The 17,163-nt window shown below is 44.2% G+C and overlaps 1 protein-coding gene across 1 annotated transcript in view; it reads right to left on the bottom strand.

Moving 5' to 3' along the window:
* LOC107191121 (RB1-inducible coiled-coil protein 1) overlaps positions 1-11,482 on the bottom strand; it is a 50,480-nt gene extending 38,998 nt beyond the window's left edge. The window contains exons 1-2 of the mRNA XM_015580076.1: positions 11,229-11,482; positions 2,399-2,607 (exon numbers count right to left, since the gene is read on the bottom strand). Coding sequence (XP_015435562.1) covers positions 2,399-2,607; positions 11,229-11,296 — 277 coding nt within the window. The 5' untranslated portion in view covers positions 11,297-11,482. The remainder of the gene's footprint in view (positions 1-2,398; positions 2,608-11,228) is intronic.
* Positions 11,483-17,163: the final 5,681 nt, after the last annotated feature.

Below are 17,163 nucleotides of genomic sequence, written 5' to 3'. Positions count from 1 at the left end.
TCAGCCGGAGAGAGGGAGACATCTCGGTGTATACGAAACCGTTATATACACGGTGACGAAAAATACGTCCGAACGACCGGGACACTCTGACGTTTCCCATTGTGCCCGTTTACGGTACCGTGGAGCCTCATGGTTGCCCGGCACAAAGGCAACCTTCGAGGTTGCCTCCCCCTGTCGCACGGGTATCGCTGTCGTTGCGCTGATATCATCTGACTCCTTTCTTTCCCTCTCTCTGTCTCTCTCTGTATGTGCCCGCGAACACTCGCCGATAAGGATCGTTATTAGCCGCGTCCTTCCGGCACGATTCTCGGTTAACGAAGCGAAGCAGCAGCCACTGTCGCCAAGAACGTGTCCCCATCTTGTTCGCGACCACCTCGTGTGTCTCAAGGTACTAACATTCTTTTGGTCACGCACGACGACTGTACTCGAATGATTCCTGACGGTCTTGCCTGGAGAACGTACGACTCGAGTGGCAAGATTAATTCTTGAGGTGTTCGTGATGCCTCCAGGATTGTCAGAAACTTGTCGAAAAGGGTTGAATCGGTTGTGGGAATATCTTGACAAACTGTTAATGGAACATTGTGCTGGTAAAGTTCTTATATTTCAGAGACCATTCCCGTCGACGATTCTGCAAAGAATGCCCAGTTCTGCGTCGTAGTAGCAAGACAGTCCTCTGCCACACGACGTAGTACAGTAAATGTGTTCGAAGGATCTGGCAATGAGAGGTCCCCAGGTATAACTTTTTCATCAGGTTTACCACAGTGATAGAGCCTGGAATTCTGAAGCCAATGATATTCATTTCAGCCCCATATGGCCATTAGTTTATGAAATATTGAATGTTCAGTGCCAGGGAGCCTTCGAACAATCATCCAAGATTTACTGTACCGGGAAAAGGTCTAATTTATGGCACCCCAAGTGTCCATCGCTTTCTCTTCCTGAGCTCCGTCGCAACTAAATACCCGCTCGGAACATTCGAAAGTTCTCAATCTTTTACAGAATCTAAACGGCAATTCAAGGAAACGCCCCAAAACTGCGTCCATTTCATTCACCGGGTATGTGATCGGGTTAAGATAATTCCTAAGCTCGTGGAATGAGTACGAGCGGATTCATCATGTAAGCTTGTTCTTTAGTCCTCCCCGCCCCCCCCCCTCTGACATGCAAATGCGCTATTACGATTCGAAATCTCATATGCGGATCGCGGACTTTCCGCTGGTTGTTCGATGAACGCGCCGATGAACCGTCTTGGTTGAGTAACAGAACGCGCGTGAATATTTAACCCTCGTGTGCGGTGTTCGGGTCAGTTTAACCCAAACTTGAATTTTTAATTCTTTATCGAAGAAACTTAGGGGAAACAGGCTTCAATAAACTCGAACGAATATTAATTTGGTACCAATAGTTTACATATAGTATAACGTTCAAGGGACACGCAAATGTATTTTCTCAATTCGATTTTTAGTTTAGACTAACAAGGGAAGGCACCGAAGTGTCCCCTTCGATTTTGATGAAACTTCGTATGTCTGTTAAGCAGTCAAAAATAGGGGATACGTATTTTTTTTTATCGCCTGAGACGCGACTTTAAGGGGTGAAACAACCCCTCGAAATTTCGATCCGAAAGTTTTTTGTTATAAACAAATTATATTTTGGAAAATTTGTTAACGCCATATTATTCTACATAAAAAACTGCAAACCTCGTTCCTCAGAAGTTTTCATGTATCTCTTCTGGTATTCGAGATAGTACTTTCGGGCCGAAACTTCGAGGGGTGGTTTCACCCCTTAAAGTCGCGTCTCAGCCGATAAAAAAAAATACGTATCCCTTATTTTTAACTGCTTAACAGACATAGGAAGTTTCATAAAAATCGCAGGCGGACACTTCCGTGCCTTCCCTTGTAAGTTCAATATAAGAAATAGTAGTGTAAAAATTTATCGAACGATAAACGCGGGTTAAACGAAAGCGACATATTAAAGGAACCTCAATTCGAGTCTCTTTCGAGAGGAACTGAAGCGAAATCAAGATTACCGTCAAGTGACGCGTCTAAAAGATTTTACCGTGTAAAGAACTGCAACGAGTGCAACCGTGTTTTCCTTGACTCCGTAACAGTTTACGAGTCTGTTTTATCACGCCTTTAAAGACTTTACACCGTGAACGTTGATCCCGCGTTTGAATTATATCATTTGGATCCTTGGACAAAGTGGCGAACCACGGTTTCGTACACAACGCAAGGAAACATATCCATCGCGGTGTTTATGAATGAAACGAATGAATTTATCAAGCGTCTGCATATGTCTTCCTCTCTTTTTTTTTTCTCCGCTGAATGAATTTAGACAGGAAACCAGAGGAAGAACTCAGCGAACCGCGATACACCGAGGATATTCACAGGTGAAGAAGCTCGTCACTCACCGGAACCATAATCTATACTCGGCGTGGGTGGAAGGTGGCTCTCAATGGCGGCCTTGCTGAACAAATAGATCGGATTCGTGTCGGTTCCGGCCGAGTAGGAACATACACGCGCGTTCGGTTCCAGGCTCTCGCCTCCGCTCATCAGGAGCACCTGGTGCGCCGCGACCACGCCGCATTCTCGTTCGATCGCTTCCTTCAGCTGGCAGACACTGTAACAAAAAGAAAAAATAACTTTAAAAAATTGTCAAACAATTACAAATAATTGGATCAAAATTTCAGGTAAACCATGCATACAATTGGGACCAAAAACACTTTGCTACGTGTTTCCTTTGACTGTTTGACTGCGTCGCTCTTTTTGGGAAACTGGTACCCGACGCCACGATCATATTTCATTCCTGTCTCAGACGCCTGCAGTATACCAATTTACATGTACTTACTACGACTTAACTCGTACATGACATTTAATGGTAGACAGCCGTCTACTAGTATATTCGTAGTGATCCTCTGTAGCAAATATTCAATCACCAGGCTTCTTTATTTACATACAGGGTTAACCACGAAACATGATCGGCTTGGATTGTTCTACTGCTAGCGGTTCGATCGAAAATTTGTTTAGTTAATATAACATGATTCAAGGACAACTTTAAGATGTTCGAACCCTTTCATTCGGTGTTTTCAATGTCACCTTCAGTTTTTTATATACGAATCTATAATTCTTGTTACGTCTACCTTTCAGCGGGTACTATGATAAATTCGGCAAGCATTATAACATATAATTTTTATCCCCTAAAAAATAATAGATTTATCTGTAAAAAAACTGAAGATGGCTTTGAAAACTGTGGATAGAAAGGGTTGACAAAAAATTTGGTACAATCATCTTCTTTGCCTGATCACATCACAAGGAAAACAACTTCTATTTCATACATCGTCTAAGCCCAAAACAGGATTTTCTACGGTCGGATGAACCATTCAAAGCCATACCCCCCGGTACACATAATGAATTCTGCAATAAACCCGGCCAGTTGTACAGCTTCAGCGTCGTCGATGCAGCGATTAAGGTCAAGATTATCTCTGCACTGTATCAGGGAGGAAGATCCCTGTGTATTCCTCGAGAAGATCGAACACACAAAGGTTCCGAGTAATTGGGGGAATACCTACCAGAGAAAAGATCTAGGCGCGAGATCCACCGGTTCTCGGGTCCAGAAAACGGTGGTTCAGCGGAAGCGAGTCGCGCGCACCGCGACCTGCTTTCCGATCCTAACAACCGGATGATGCGTTTCCGTGGTTCGTATGGAAATGTAGGAAGGGGGGAACACGACAGAGTGAGATAGAGAGAAAAGAAGGAGGAAAATAAGCACAGTGGACAGTTATCCACGAGTGATCGCGAGCCTACTTTCGATCTCAAACGTGATCGTCTTGTTCCTCTCTATTTAACTTCGATATACTCGATCTCGATGATCCTCGGCGATCTTCGACCGTGAAGGCATTTAACGAGCTATAAACGGCTGTACACGAGCAAACAAATCCTGAAACAACATATGTGTATACATATACCTGCCAGGTAGGTACACTATAACGCACATTCAGAGCCTTTTAAACGGAACGCGATTAATCGGCCAGGCAGCGTGATACGAAAAGTAGAGCGTAATTCGATTGAAGAGGATAAGGTTGCAGGCCGGAACTCGGTAATTACTTCAAGGTGATATTCATCGACGACCAACTATCCGATAGCTTCGTGCTGTGAAGATGCAGAAGAAAAACGAGGGGAGCGATATATTGTAAATGCGAACAGAAGCAAAACAGCACTCACTCCGGAGTGAATGAATAAATAAAACTCCTGTAGGTCCTTCGGGTTAAGTATCTGCGTGGCCTGGGCAGGCGTAAGAGCTCCTTTTATAATTAATAAAAATGCAACTCGCGTCGTCCTCGCGACAAAAGAGTTCTCCGTATCTGTTATTTAGCCTCGCCAAGGGTGTTGACGATGACAACTCCGTTCCAATTCCTTTTACGCTCGTCGTTATGGTCAACCGTCGCGTCCTCGTTGTATTCGCGAGTTAAGAACGTTTCGAGAGGTGTCTCCGCCAATAAAACTCACGACAGTCCGTCTGCGCCGCGACACCGACGATGCAATTTCAAAGAGAGGCATCCTTCGACGCGAGAGTAATAATCAAACCGTGCAATGTTCCCAGCCCGTCACACATCGGGTTTCATGATCCTGAAGAACGACTACCGGCTTCGGTATACCACGCCTGGCTGAGAATTTACGGACTGATTGTGAAAATTCAGATGCTACTTTCACTGGCAAAATTGTTCAGGACAATTCTTGTTAAGGGCAGATTGGATATTTGAAAAAGGGTGCAGAGCTCTTTTAAACGAGGCTTTACATAAAAGACATCTAAGAGTCTAGAGCAGTGAATATTTTGTGAATGTATTGAATATTTTGTGGAGCAATTAACAAACCATTGGCATTCGTCACTTTATCGACAAAAGTTTTACCTATGTGCCTTTTTTACTTGAAGCAGCTGTTAACGTTAACCTCTTCAGGGACAAATTATTAAGATCCGAAAAAAATAATTTTTTTTTCAGGTGCATCTACTTGAAATATGGTTATAGAATATTAATGGCAATCAATTGGTACGTTATCCTTGTTTTGGTTAGGTAATTTTCGAGTGAGTGTTTATTCACAATAATATTCTTTGTATCTTTGGAAACATGTTTGAATGAAAGAAAAACTAAACGTACCTACATATATGTATACCTATGTCAGTATTCCTCAAGAGGTTAAACTTTTTCAGAACTTGGTTTATTATTATGCTGATCGGGTTTCAAGACCTTTCAGACTCTGAGGTGGGAACATGGTCCAAAAAAGGTTGGGAAACTCTGGTTTGAGGTAGAATCACGATGATCCTCCGGTAACTATGAAAGACACTGCTGTAGATTAATCTTCAGTGGCTGAAGACCCCGCCCTCTCTTCCATCCATACAACTTCAACTTCTATCTTTTCGTAATTACTCCTCAGTTATTATCTCTTCCCACAATGTCTTCACAGAAACTGCTGGAGTAAGCACCTATATTTAGTAAGCAAAATGCTACTATTCTCTGTTCACCGTCGTCTTGTAAATATAATAAATAGATCGCTATACATTTAAGAAGTTAGTTCTCCTCTTGACCCAGTAAAACTGTCAGGCTTCAAGAAACTGTATCATCTGCTCCCTTCCCAATCGGTTTAAAGTAACGATTCCCATCGGAGTGAAGACGAGAAGCATCCACCGAGCGAGTTAACGATACCGATCGTTACACGCCACTACCGAGGTCGCAGCCAACCGGTAGTAATTGCAAAACTGAACGTGTCTAATATTAACGGACGGTTAATTAACATCGTTAGGGGAGCGGAACGAGCAACAACGGATTCGTTCACGAACTTCCAGGGATCCGAGCGAATCACGGCACTGTTTGGTGCGACTTCGAGGACCGAATCCCTCCGTTTAACGGGCTAGTGGGGGGCGAATCTAGCACCACGAATAAATCACAATTACCGCCGCGCGCCTTGGTGTACGTATTTACTCTTCCGCGTTTTAGCGGTACACTTTGTAATTAGACGCGAAAATAAAAGCAAGGGGTGTATCTTGACGCACAGATATTGTCGAGGTATCCGCGGTTATACGGGCGTCTTTTTCGCGTGAGATAGTCCTGGGATGATCATCCCAGCGCGCGTAATGGACGTTGGAACAGCGTCAAACGTGCGCGACATAAACGTGGCTCCCCGAGTACGTGAGCGAAACTAGGACTCGAGACTTTGAAGGGATGGTGCTCGTGGTACAAGTGGAAAAGAATCAACGGACTCTGTATCCTAATAGAATCCCTGATGTTACGTTATAGTCTGATTGAACTGTTACTCGGAGACCCTGGCGAATTAAACTCTATCGTCGAGTTTCAATTAGGGATCATTAGAGAGGGATTATGGCATGATGCGTGAATAGGAATATAGGTTTGCAGGATATATTGATCTTGATATAATTATTAGTTTTGTGGTTATATTGTCGCTACGACCTTGCAATAGCCTCGTTAGTTTCAAGCTTAAGACCAATAAACGGGAATTACTGTAGTTTCAAATACTAGACTATCTGTTGAATTTACAGTAAATTCTCGATAAGTGTTCGAAATGATCTCTACGTTAAATACTTCTGCTTCATCCCCACTACTGGGGGGTTACCGCTTGGAGCCCAGTCAAGCGAGTAATACAACACGTCAACGGGTTCCCTTTCACGAGTGGACAGTTGAACGTTTGGGTACCAGAAAAAGATTGACAGACTGCGTCTCGAGGATACGATCGCTGATGCAACGATGAAACGTTGCAAGACCCGAAATTTATGATGCGTTAAATCGGCGTTGCTTAACGATAACTGCGCCAAAACGGTCCCGAGGTTCGAGCATTAATCGAAGATTTCCAGTAATAAGCGATTGCATTTCTTCGACACTAAGTTAAGCGAGGGCACGAGTCCAGTCTATTAAAGACACTAGAACTGTGTAGCTACACGGTGTTCCCATGAATCTTCCTTGGCATTAAAACCGTTCCCCACAGGTGACTCTCAAACGAGACGTTGAATAAGAGGAGGAAGGATATACGAGCGATTCAATGGGCTGTTCATGCAAAAACAGAAACGTCCAATTAACGGTGCGTGTCGACGAATCAACCACTCAACAGGCGCATGCACGCAATTTTCCCTCGTTCCTGGAAGCAAATTGTAGGTAGAGTCAGCAACATTAGAAAATATTTAAATGCCACGACGATTCACCGCAGAGCACCCTGGCGACGCTTGATTATAAATGCAAAGTGAATGGAACAAGGAGGTCCGTTTCAATGGAAGCCTTGGTCGGCTCGGGCTCCGGAATCCTTTTTAGACTTTCTTTTCGTAAGGGTACATAAAAGCGGTTGGGTTTACCAATCCGAGCGTACGTCGAGCGTAACACACCACGACCCCGGGATAATGGCTCGAATCAACGGGGCACAGCGACGGCGGAATCGTTCTCTTCATCGGCGATAGTTGCGCACGCCTACCGGTTTTATTTTCCTAATTCACGTTAACCTCATTCCGCCGCCGACTTTTCCTCGCCTCGTACCGTTAACGCCGTGTTCCCTGTCGCAGCGAAATACATATGCACGTAGAGTAGCTGCATTTATATCAGGTCAGAACGAAAGTTCCGGCGGCGGTGTGGATACGCGTGTGTCTTAACGGAGCTCCCTGTGGAAACGGGTTTTCGTAAACGACACGTGAATTAAACGACATAATTTCCTTGTTTGCGTGCGAAGCACTTCACCTCCCTCTTTCGCGTTATCGTCGGGATGATAAACGACGCGTACGAGACAGAAATTCCGAAAGAAGCAATCCAATTCGCTTCCGCCACTCTACGTATCGCTATCTTAAATTGATAATTGGACGCGTTACTGGGCCAAAGAATACCAGACGGTGTATCCTACTTTCTTATCGAAGAAAAAAAAGAAGGTTCGCCACGGTGTATGCTTTACGACCTAACCCAAGTACTTTCGCGTTTATCGATAATCCATCGCGGTTCTGGGTAAATATTCACGGGAATATTGCCTAAGGGAGACCCGGCAATAAAACGCTGGGCACGATATTACGATTCGCTGGGTACGTTCATGGAGAACGGATAGGAGAAGCGATCGGACCTATGTGGGATCATTCTTTCAGACCACAAACGCCAAACAATTCGGGGCTATAGAATCCAAGCAAATAACCGAATAGTGTCCCCTAATAAAGGAATTTTTGAAAGACATGATCCCATGTATACAAATCTTGGAACACACCTGACCATAATGTGGTGTAAACATCGAATAATCTGACACTAACATGTTCTCTGGTAACCAGAAATGTATTACTACACGAATCTTTTGTACAGTATCTTATCTTCTGAACCAGAACATCTATCAAATTAAGACTCCATTACTAATAAGTTTGATGCTTCTAGGACTCTCTGTATTAGGAAATATTTCATTAGACACAGTGCATCTATCGGTGAAAAATAATTTCTCGTATAGTAGAAGGACTCAGGACCGTTTAGATTAAGAAATCTTGCGTCACAAACACTGCATTTATTGATTCGAGAGAAATCATTTTCCGCATGGTGGAAGGATGGAAACGCAATTTATCCCAATGTTCCTCGATATTCGAATAAGACGGAACCACGATGACCAATTCGGTTCGCCAGCGGGCGAAAAGTTTCCGAGGAAGAAGTTTCGTAAACAGCGGAGTCGTGCAGAAGTGGATCGGAGCGCTCGGAGAGTCCGGGAGTTCGAGAGATGCAGCGTTTGCATCACGCATTAAGGACTTGGCCGAGTTTTGCCTTTTGCCCGTCGGTCAGACTCGTGTGTGACACAAGCCAATGGCCGCCCACGTTCAACACGGGCCGATTCTATTACTATTTTCGTTGCCACCTGCTCCTCTCTCGGCCGAGAAACGTCTCTCTCAGTCTGTCGTTAACGAGGCGAGGCACTAGAGAAAAAGCCTCTCGAGCACGGCTTGCCCACGTCCGTCCGCGATAGATCGATGGTTTTGCAATTTGTTCACCTTCGACGGATCCTTGGCGCTTCCACGGTGTGTCCGTTGCTCGCTAGGAGGTTGCTAAACGATAAACGACGACGACCGATCAGCGTTAACAATCGAGAAAATATCGCGTATTGGAAGAAAGATAAACGCTTTGAAGTTACAAACTGATACGAATGGAATCGAGATGAATGGAACCGAGAGTTTTTGAGAGCGATGATTCTGTATCAGATATTTGATTCTGTGATTTTGATTCTGTATAGAATTTGGAAACGCTAAGCTACCACAGGTTTTAGAATCAGTTGCTGAAATTAGATAAACATCAAATGTCAAAGATCTAAATGGATACACCTGATAAGAGATGATTTACACCTTATAACTTGTAGATTAATTCATTGAAATTTAGGAAATTAAGGATCACTGAATACCGCTTTCTGTGTGTGATCGACGAAGAAAATAAATCATTTCATCGAGGATGTAAACAGAAGAAGCGATGGGCACTGTCGTTTATTCAGGATACGAGATCGTGCCATTAATCAGGATATGGATCTATTCGGTAAAAGAGATCATCAAGGAGGCAGGATATTATCGAGTGCCAATCGATGCACAGAAAAACGGACCACGCGAACATACAGAGAAAGGATGCGACTATATATTTGCCATTTCTGCGGGCGCGCGAAGAAATAAGTTTCCATGAATTCCATGGCGGGAAGCCCACGTTCGGCGCTGGGTTGGTCCGATAGGCAACATTCGAGTTTAATGGAGGAGTCTAATCTGAGAATAATATCCAACGCGCCTTTACGATATCGTAAATATTATGAACAGCTGAATGGTCGAGAGAGAAAACAGAAAAACTAAGAGTCGAAGGTGTAACCAATTCCTACGGAAGAAGAAATCGCAAACGGACGTGCCAGAATCCACAAATGATTCTTACGGTAATTTCCTCTAGGATGTAACAACTATTGCAATCGAAATTGCCTCTTCGATAAACATCACTGACATACATTGCAGCTCCAGTTCAATTTAATGTACTGTTCAAAAGTGGAACATGTAATGAAAATTTATCTATCTAAGAATATTAACATTTGACGATTTTTAGAATAAATGTTGAAAAGCTAGAAACAAAAAGTCACTGTTGAACATTCTGCATCGGATCTTAGAAACTTAATGCCTCGATAGAATAGTTAATTAAATGTCTGTAACGCGATGTGTACGATTATCCCGTACAGTTGTCCTAGATTCGCCGAAACACAGAAAATAAACTGACAGAAAATTTCCGGCTCGGAGCACGCTGGTATACACATCGTGTTCGTTCGATTGAACGAACGGATGTAAACGATACCGACCAATATTCTTTGACGGAGAATGAATATTTAAAGTGCCGCGATTACTCAATATTCTGCGTTCGGCTCGTGCGGTTAAAGGAAATGAATGAATGAGGTCTGGGTTAGGTTACAAGGGTGGAACAGGGTGAAACGGAGGGGAATATTTATAGTTATGAGGAATAATAGATATTGGATAGCGAGGGCTCATATATATGGTGTTACTTAACGTAATTTCTTTAGAAATTTCTCTTTGGAGCTAGTAACCTATTTCGGTGTAGGTTATACAATACATTATAGGTTGTTCGCTTTAGACCAATATGGATCAGGACAAATGTACTATTTTGGTATTTTTAGAAAGCAAAGGGGTCTCGCGGCATATGTTCCACGGCTGTTAGACCACCTACACTGATTGCAAGTGGGAGTGGATTTCAACAATTCCCTGTCACATCGAATGAAACATAACCCCTGCAAGAATATTCCTCGGATTACGTGACTTATCGATGGCCTGCAGATGTTTATGCATTCGAAACACATGGAAATGTATGAAAATCGCGTAAAAAAAAAACATTAACTTTTAATAAATCTACATAAACGTGAACAGATAGCTCATTACGTATCACAAATGTTTTACGTTGAATTTTATTAAAGTCTCAATGATGATCTCTGAATTGTATCGTTTGATTGTTTACTAAGAATACTATCAAAACTTACAACGCTTTAAACGGCCCACCCCTTCATGTGTCGCTGGCCGTCCCAATTTAATAACCCAAATATTTACAGGTCACTGAACGAATCGCGCGTGTAAACGACAAATACAGAGAGTGGCAGCGTAAACAACAGATCAAAGAGGATGGCGGCGCGTGGATACAGAGAGGGACTGGCCAAGCGAGTTGACGCGCGCGCGTGAGATGAAAACAAATATAAAAATAGTGGTAAACTCACGTCTGCAGCGCCAGCTTGATGTCGAAGGTGATGGTGGTGCCCGTGTCCACGTGGAATATGTACAGCATCTTCGGGCCGGTCAGGCTCCTTCCGGTCCGATGACAAGAGTGAAACGGCCAGCCCTCGGATAGGACCCGACTGGCATTCGGCGGAGCTTAATCCTGGCCGGCGCGTCCGTGGAAGATGAAGACCCCTCTGGTCACCTCAGGTAGACTCCAGTAGTCAGCTCGATCGGGGCCGTACCCCACGTTTCCCAGCACGAGCGAGTACGGCCCCTTCGGGTTTATGCCACATCGATCACGTCCACGTACCCGTTCGTCGTCGTCGTCGTCAGGTTCACCGGGATTTCTCGCCGGGTTCGTGGCTCGTCTGCGCCCGTGCCGTCGTGGCCTATCCTCCGAGAGTATCGCACGAATCGCGTGATCGCGCGCGCGAACCGAGCGAAAACAGTCTAGAGAAGGACAGAGAGGATCAGTCTCTGTCGAGAGAATATATACGTAGGCGGTACACCTCTCTATATATGTATACACGGGTGAACAGAGGTTGTGTAGCAACGATGGGCTTTAGATCTGACCCACCTTCGAGCCGAACGGAATAGTCGTAGTGTTCGTGTGTACAGGTGGAGAAAGAAAAAAAGAACACTGAAGAGGATAGAACGATATGTCACGATATTTGAAAGACAAGTAGCCACGCACAGGCTTAAGTAAGCAAAGTTGTTGTACAGAGACTCTCTTAGAGGCTGGTCGCGGTCGAGAGTCGGTAAATGGTAGGTAGACCCCGAGGTATACGGATCCGCTTCGATCGTTATTTACAGGACGGCACCGAAGTGTATTCACGTTCTGGTTGGGTGTCGACGGGAACGAACGGGAGCGTAGTGCCCCTTGGAAACGATGAAATCGACTGACACGGTCCGAAGTAGTCTGTGGTTCGATCAACACCCCGACTTCGGTTGCTTGTAATCACGGTGTAACGATTCTTGATAACGTCGTCGGGTCACCTGTCATCGAGGAGGGCTCACGACGGTATATGTTGTACTGTTGCTCCCGAATGCATCGGTCGATCGCGTCCTCCTCCGGTTTTCCGTGATGTAACGGATCTTCTCTTGCCACGGCACGGCCGATCCCTTTAAACACAATTTACGAGTCGGCAGGCACCGACGAATACGCGAGACCGTTGTTACCCGACACGACTGCACCACGGATCGAACCTGTTTCGCGGAACGGAATCGCACCGATGGAGTACACCCGTAGACGCGACGAACGAGCTAGTCCCGGATCAGCTGCTCGTCAAAACAAAGCACTCGCGCGTACACGAAAGGCGAGCGACCCTTTCTCCGTGCTGGTCGTTACGACGTTTGAACCGCAGACGAGCAGGATCGACGTTTTATCCCGTGGACGCTTCCCGTGGTACGTAAACCGTTCGTTGGTGGATCGGTCGGGACGCTGGGGTGCTAGTTTTCTATCTGAACGGGCCGTGTGTACGCCAGAGTGACGTACCGACCACAACAAACAACGCTGCGCCACAAGCACGAAAACCTATGCGCAGAGAACGTTTCACGGAGGAACAAAGAGACTCCACTTTCGCCGCGGATTTTCCCGTTCGTGACTGTATATTTCCCGTAGCCCACGGTTCAGGTAATCTTGGCTCGACACTCGTACGACTCCGCGTCCCTTTCGAATTTTTCACCGTGAATGCGCCGAACACTTGCCCGTGAACGTCCGTTTCTTCGAAGCTCTTGCACCGTGCCTGAGACGAAGGTAGGGGGGGCAACTAGCTTGGCGCGGTCCCGTTCGACATTTTGCTCTGACGCATCGCGTCGCCAGCTGTTTACTGCCGATCTGGTCGAGCACGGAGAACAGAACGTCTGCTCGCCGTGCACTCCGCTTTCACAGATATTCCACTCGCCACTCAGCTGTTCGACCGCGATCGTCGCGCCACCTTCGATAGTAACGAAGATGGCGTGCACGATGCGTGATGCAGTTCAAACGCGAAGCTGTGTAATTTCCACGTTGTTGGTGTTAAATCGTTTGTTTGTCATTGTCTATAATGTTTGTGGTAACATTTAACCGTACTTCATCATGTTCTTGTAAAGTTTGTAAGAATCTTGTGTGTTTCGGTGTGTATGACAAGAAGAATGTTGAGTTCTGTTCTTCGTCCGGTACTCGCCACGTTCGAATTTCTGGACTGTCTGGACGTATCAATTGTGAACGATGAAGGAATGGATGGACCTGTACGAATTAATCAAACCTTCATTCTGCAGCTATGTGAGTGATATATATATATATACTGTTGTCGTATACTTTAAGGAAAATATATCAGTCGCAAACTTCCTATTAGTTATAAGAAACAACATACTTCAACTACAGACTACCTTTCAAAGAAATGTAAATTGAAAATATTTTTACAGTTGACATTCGTTTTATTAAAGATAAATGTGTAAATGCATAAATTATTCAATAGCATCTACACGAATGTCGTTTTTAAAAGAACTCATAAAAATAACGGCGCTGCCATCGATCAAGGGTACTAACGCGCATGCGCGAGGCTACAAACGACCCAGCGCCATTATTACTTCCGTGTGGAGGGTCTTTACTTCGAGTAGACTGTGAAAGGGTGAATAATGCAAATTTCAAGCTGGTGGCGTGGGGCCGTGGATGCACGCGGCCGTGTTTGTTTATATGCTGTAACGTTATCGCAGGCAGAAAGTTGTTGGAAACCGACAACGAATTTCTGCCGCTTCGATCGCGTGTGGCTGCACGAACGCCTCATGAATATCTGGCTTTAGCTTAGGCAAATAATAAACGCGACGGATATATGTATGTATACATAACGCTGCACCCGAAAATAACTATTCGCTTTTGCCACGACGAGGCTGCGTTGCGTAGTTCGCCGATCTGTACACGTTCTTGATCCGTTGTTCAGTTAACAAACTAAATGTCCGGACATCTCTAGGAAACAACACATAGTCTCCCACCGCGTCGCTCTGCATCGTAGTAAATATTGCACGCGCAATGCGTCATCGGACGTTACTTCCCTAGAAAATAACGATATGTATACAAGGTGGTCCGAAATGAGACCTACAAGCTTCTCTAGCATATTTGGCAGGTCATTCGGAGCCAGAAAGGTCGAATACACAATAGATTTATCGTCGTTCGTTGTCCAGATGAATAATATTTAAAGCTCAATGTCCGCTTGGCATAGACTAGCTCTCCACAATGACAGAAAATTTCATTCAAGCGCATTTACCCATTTTTGGGCTCTGCTGTGCCGAATTTAATACCAATTTAACAGTATACGTCGAATATAAATAGAAGCATAAACGTAAAAAGTAACAAGAAGTTTATCCGTTTTATCACGGGACACCGCGTATAGCGCAGCGAGAAGCGTTCACCTTTCGATTGAGGGCCTCGAAAGCCATAATGGGGCTGATTCCCATCTATCATATTCATTGTTCGCCTCGTGATTCCAAGCCGATTTGTATACATATGTATACGTTGCATTGAAAACGGCGACGCACGCGTCACAGGGATCGTGTTTTACGCTCGATTTGCTGAATTTTAATTTCATTGCGATTTACTTGCCGTCTAGTGTCAACGTATTACCAGGAACTTTACTGCGCCGTGACTTCTACATTAACTCGCTGCTCCGAACCGACGCAGTAGGAGCGATCTTGAATGCGTGCGAGTATCTATAGACGCGTCGACACGTGGCATACGATAAATACCACGATACTCTTCAGTATGTATATCGTAGATTAAAGGACTAGGCGAAGGCGAGGAGGAAGTAGACGCGATGACTAAAATATATCGGAAGCGTTCAGGGGAGAGGGGTATCGTTTACGTTGTGATAAATGAGTTGTGAACCACTTCTCCTCCTTCCTCCTCGTCTACTATCGGCATCGTACACGTGGGGAAATGTAACGAATATTTCGTCTAATTGCGCGTGGGACAATTTCTTCCGACATTCGCGCATTGTTATTGATGTACGCCATTTTTCGTATTTCGATAGCAACCGATAATTATTTCCACGATTAGTCACATGTATATATTTCGCATTTTGTTGCAATACGGATGCAATTTTGATAAAAGGTGTTGCACATCCGGAGAAACGCGTCATCTCATTGTGACGATTAATTTATTGGGTCGTTCGATTAGACTTTGTGCGTTTTCTCCGTTGCAAACTTTCGATAACCCTGACAGGGTTATCGACGAATTTATCCAGAGATGAGAAATTGATGACTGAATAGTTTTTCACGTTGTCAATCGCGAATGTAAATTTCATTCAAGAAAGAAAGAGACCGACATTGAGAACACACTGTGCAACTTAATATATACTATGAAAGCACGAAACGATCTTCTGTCCTCAAGAATTTATTACCCCGCATACATAATTGATTTTCGTTGATTGAAATTTACGTTTAAAGAGCCTTATATAACGCTCGTTACTTGCATAAACACACCTATATTCTCTTGTTCGGTATAATTAGCAATAAAAGTTGCAAAATATAGAGTGTTTCAGGTAACTTTCTTCAAGTAAAAAGTTTACATACGGTTTCATGAGGATTTTATATAAGGAACCTGATAGTCTTCTTAACCCATTGCCTTACAATTGATGGGATTTAGTAAACACGAATATTATCAATTTTTTTAAGTGGAAGTAACTATGCACTACTATGCTGATTTTTACATTTAACTTTTCTGACAGATGTACATTCACAATGACAATACAGTTAACTTTGCTACTGAAGAATTATCAATAATACACTAACTCCGGCGTACAAAGTCGTCAAAAAAATTCTAAGACAAAAGGTTAACAGTCTGAAAAAAAAATTGTTATTTCATTCGCGTTTCTGTAAATCAATTCGTATAATTTCACTTGTATTATATCGTTTCACAATCGCGTTTGTATACATATTCGAACGCGGCCGGTTATCAGGAAGTATCGAAATTTAAGTAGATGAAGAAATTGCTTCCCCAGGGCCGTACCGTTTTAACCAATTCAGTCCCGGTAGTCCTGCCCGGTCGGGGATCATTAACGATCGTCGTTTTCCCCTCATGAAAACGCGGAACCTTGAACGCGCGTTGAGGCCCAACGGTAAGCGGCCGTCTGATTTCTCGATTTTGCGATTGCGAAATGTTGCGCGAGCATATAATGTAACAGGGCTCGCTGGGTAGTGCCGAAGTGAAACGTAAAACGAGCCACCTGGGGGCCCAGCCAGTTCGCTGGCTGTTTAATTCCATCGTAACGTGCTCGGCGACGATCAATTATCCGGCAGGCATTGTAGGAAAACGCGGTGCGGCGCACCGTCAACGGGGTTTTTCCTCCCTTGATTAGCATATGCAACTGCGATAAAGTGCAACTAGTCGGGGCCGGTAATTGCGCGGGTTAAGGGAAAGCAATGGCCGCGATCCAATCGGTAGCCGCGATAACGCAATAAAGAAGGTGAACGCGCGAGGCTTTAGCTACGTACGGTCGCGCAGGCTAGAAATTTTCCAGTGAACAGCGAATAGATATTTTATTCCGTTCAATGAATGCTCATTTCAGATGGAAAATTGCCGATCGTTATCGGCGGACGTTCCACTGGGGGTTCACTTTCTCCATGTCTCCATTGTTCTGTCCGTAGCGCGTATTATGTCCCTCTGTGGGTTTGGATAATCTGACTGTTGATCCCAATGATCAGTGAATTGAAATTGTGAAGACAAAGTCTTGAAGGTAGAAGTTTATTGTGAGAGAATAATATTGTGAGCTGGATGCTAATTGCAGTGATTGATAAGTACTAGACTGATCTAATATTTAGTATGCTAAAAAGTTCCAGAAAGTTTACCGAGGTTTTCTTCTTATTTTGAACCAACTAGAAGCATTAAAAAAGTAAAGAAATTTTCCTTTATGTCCGGTCACAATTGTTTCAGTATGAGCTTTGAAATAGGATTATTTA

This window comes from Dufourea novaeangliae, unplaced genomic scaffold, assembly GCF_001272555.1.
Source record: "Dufourea novaeangliae isolate 0120121106 unplaced genomic scaffold, ASM127255v1 scaffold221, whole genome shotgun sequence".
Lineage (NCBI taxonomy): Eukaryota > Metazoa > Arthropoda > Insecta > Hymenoptera > Halictidae > Dufourea > Dufourea novaeangliae.
The sequence above is the reverse complement of the archived record's forward strand: the minus strand, read 5'-3'. Positions and strand labels throughout refer to the sequence as shown.